Source organism: Cebus imitator, unplaced genomic scaffold (assembly GCF_001604975.1).
Source record: "Cebus imitator isolate Cc_AM_T3 unplaced genomic scaffold, Cebus_imitator-1.0 Scaffold169, whole genome shotgun sequence".
Taxonomy (NCBI): domain Eukaryota; kingdom Metazoa; phylum Chordata; class Mammalia; order Primates; family Cebidae; genus Cebus; species Cebus imitator.
Window position 1 is genome coordinate 1,197,125 of NW_016107484.1, and position 2,108 is coordinate 1,199,232.

Consider the following 2,108-nt stretch of genomic DNA (forward strand, 5'->3'; position numbering starts at 1 on the left):
GGAGTGCAATGGTGCGATCTCGGCTCACCGCAACCTCCGCCTCCTGGGTTCAGGCAATTCTCCTGCCTCAGCCTCCTGAGTAGCTGGGATTACAGGCACGCGCCACCATGCCCAGCTCATTTTTTGTAGTTTTAGTAGAGACGGGGTTTCACCGTATTGACCAGGATGGTCTCGATCTCTTGACCTCGTGATCCACCTGCCTCGGCCTCCCAAAGTGCTAGGACCACAGGCTTGAGCCACCGCGCCCGGCCAGAAGAGAAAATCTTAAACATCAATAAACATATAAAATGGAACAGTAATTACAAATTAAAACAATACTGTGATACTTTCACACTCATAAACTGGGCAAAAACTAATGCCTGATGTTAAGGAAATGTCAAACTTACTTTGAATGCACATTCTGATTCCATGGATAAGAGATCCCCATCGAATGGAATGAGATCTAAGCTGTACTCCTCCCTATGAATAAAGGATCCCAAGACACCCAGATCCTTCAACCGCTGTTCGCACAATAGGCTACGGCGTGGCACAAACAGAATGTGGAAATCTCTCGTTGGGCCTCGTCTATCTTCACTGCAAAGGAAGCAACATTTGTTAGCTTATGAGCTCCTAAGAGTCATGGACCATTTTGCTTTGTTTATCCTTACTGCCTGGCACATACTAGGCACTATAAAGCTGGCTAGATAAATCATATAAATAATGACTCTTAGGTTGGGCGCAGTGGCTCACACCTGTAATCCCAGCACTTTGGGAGAACAAGGTGGGCAGATCACTTGAGGTCAGGAGTTCGAGACCAGTCTGGCCAAATGTGGTAAACTCCCATCTCTACTAAAAAATGCAAAAAAGTAGGCGGGTGTGGTTGCGGGCACCTGTAATCTCAGCTACTCGGGAGGTTGAGGCAGGAGAATTGCTTGAATCTGGGAGGTGGAGGTTGTGGTGAGCTGAGACCGTGCCACTGCACTCCAGCCTGGGCAAGAGATCAAGACTCTATCTCAAAGATAAATAAATAAATAAAATATACAAAAATTAGCCGGGTGTGGTGGTGTATGTGCCTGCAATCCCAGCTACTCGGGAGGCTAAGGCAGGGGAATCACTTGAACACACGAGGCAGAGGTTGCTGTAAGCAGAGATCTCACCACTGTACTCCACCCTGAGCAACAGAGTGAGCCTGTGTCTCAAAAAAATAACCAAAAGCTGACTCTCAGGCCCAAATTTTGTTACAGCCGCACCCACTCTCTCTTTCTTCCCCGACAGAAAAGCAGCATTGAGTTTTGGCTAGTACTTTTTTAGTATTCTCTTCAACTATCTACAGGGCATTAAAGCTCTGAAGGTTACTAAAATAGGTATTTGTGCCTCACTAGGAACAAATGGTTCTTCAACCAAAAGAGTCTTCAGCCACAAAGAGTCTTAAATTAAAATGAAAGATCACTCTTGACTCCCACCCCTACTCTCATTGACAGTGGACTTCCAAAAATAGCCCTTATGCTTTTAAGATCTTAGGGGCTGCATCAATCAATTGTACCACAGAGTGCAGGCTGGGCTAGGAGCACTTCCTCTATAGACTAGATGCTGTATTAAATTTTAATCAGCTCTTTTTTTTTGCTTATGAAATTCAAGTACATGCAGTATATTTAAAAATAACTGCTGGAGGCTTATTTTTTTAAAACAGGGTCGTTTTTACTGACACATGTTTAAACTTCTGGCTATCCTTAAAGAATGGGGTTAGAAGACGATCCTTCTCTCAAACTGCTGAGAACGACTTCCTCAGTTTCCCAGCCTCTCTTTTACATATTTAATTTTGGGGGGTTACATAGCAGGTGTATACATTTATGGGGTCCATGAGATTTTTTTTTTTTTTTTTTTTTATTAAGATGGGGTTTCACCACGTTGGCCAGGCTGGTCTCAAACTCCTGATCTCAGGTGATCCGCCCACCTTGGCCTCCCAAAGTGCTGGGATTATAGGCTTGAGCCACCACGCCCAGCCTATGAGATGTTATGATATAGGCAGGCAATGTGAAATAAGCGCATCATGGAGAATGCAGGGGGGCACATCCTCTCAAGCACTTACTGAGTTACAAACAATCCAATTACACTTTTTTTTTTTTTTT

At 44.3% G+C, this 2,108-nt stretch overlaps 1 protein-coding gene across 1 annotated transcript in view; it reads right to left on the reverse strand.

Annotated features, from left to right (window-relative positions):
• VPS33A (VPS33A core subunit of CORVET and HOPS complexes) overlaps positions 1–2,108 on the reverse strand; it is a 30,837-nt gene that overhangs the window by 22,462 nt on the left and 6,267 nt on the right. The window contains exon 5 of the mRNA XM_017544309.2: positions 387–598. Within this exon, the coding sequence (XP_017399798.2) occupies positions 387–598 (212 nt within the window). The remainder of the gene's footprint in view (positions 1–386; positions 599–2,108) is intronic.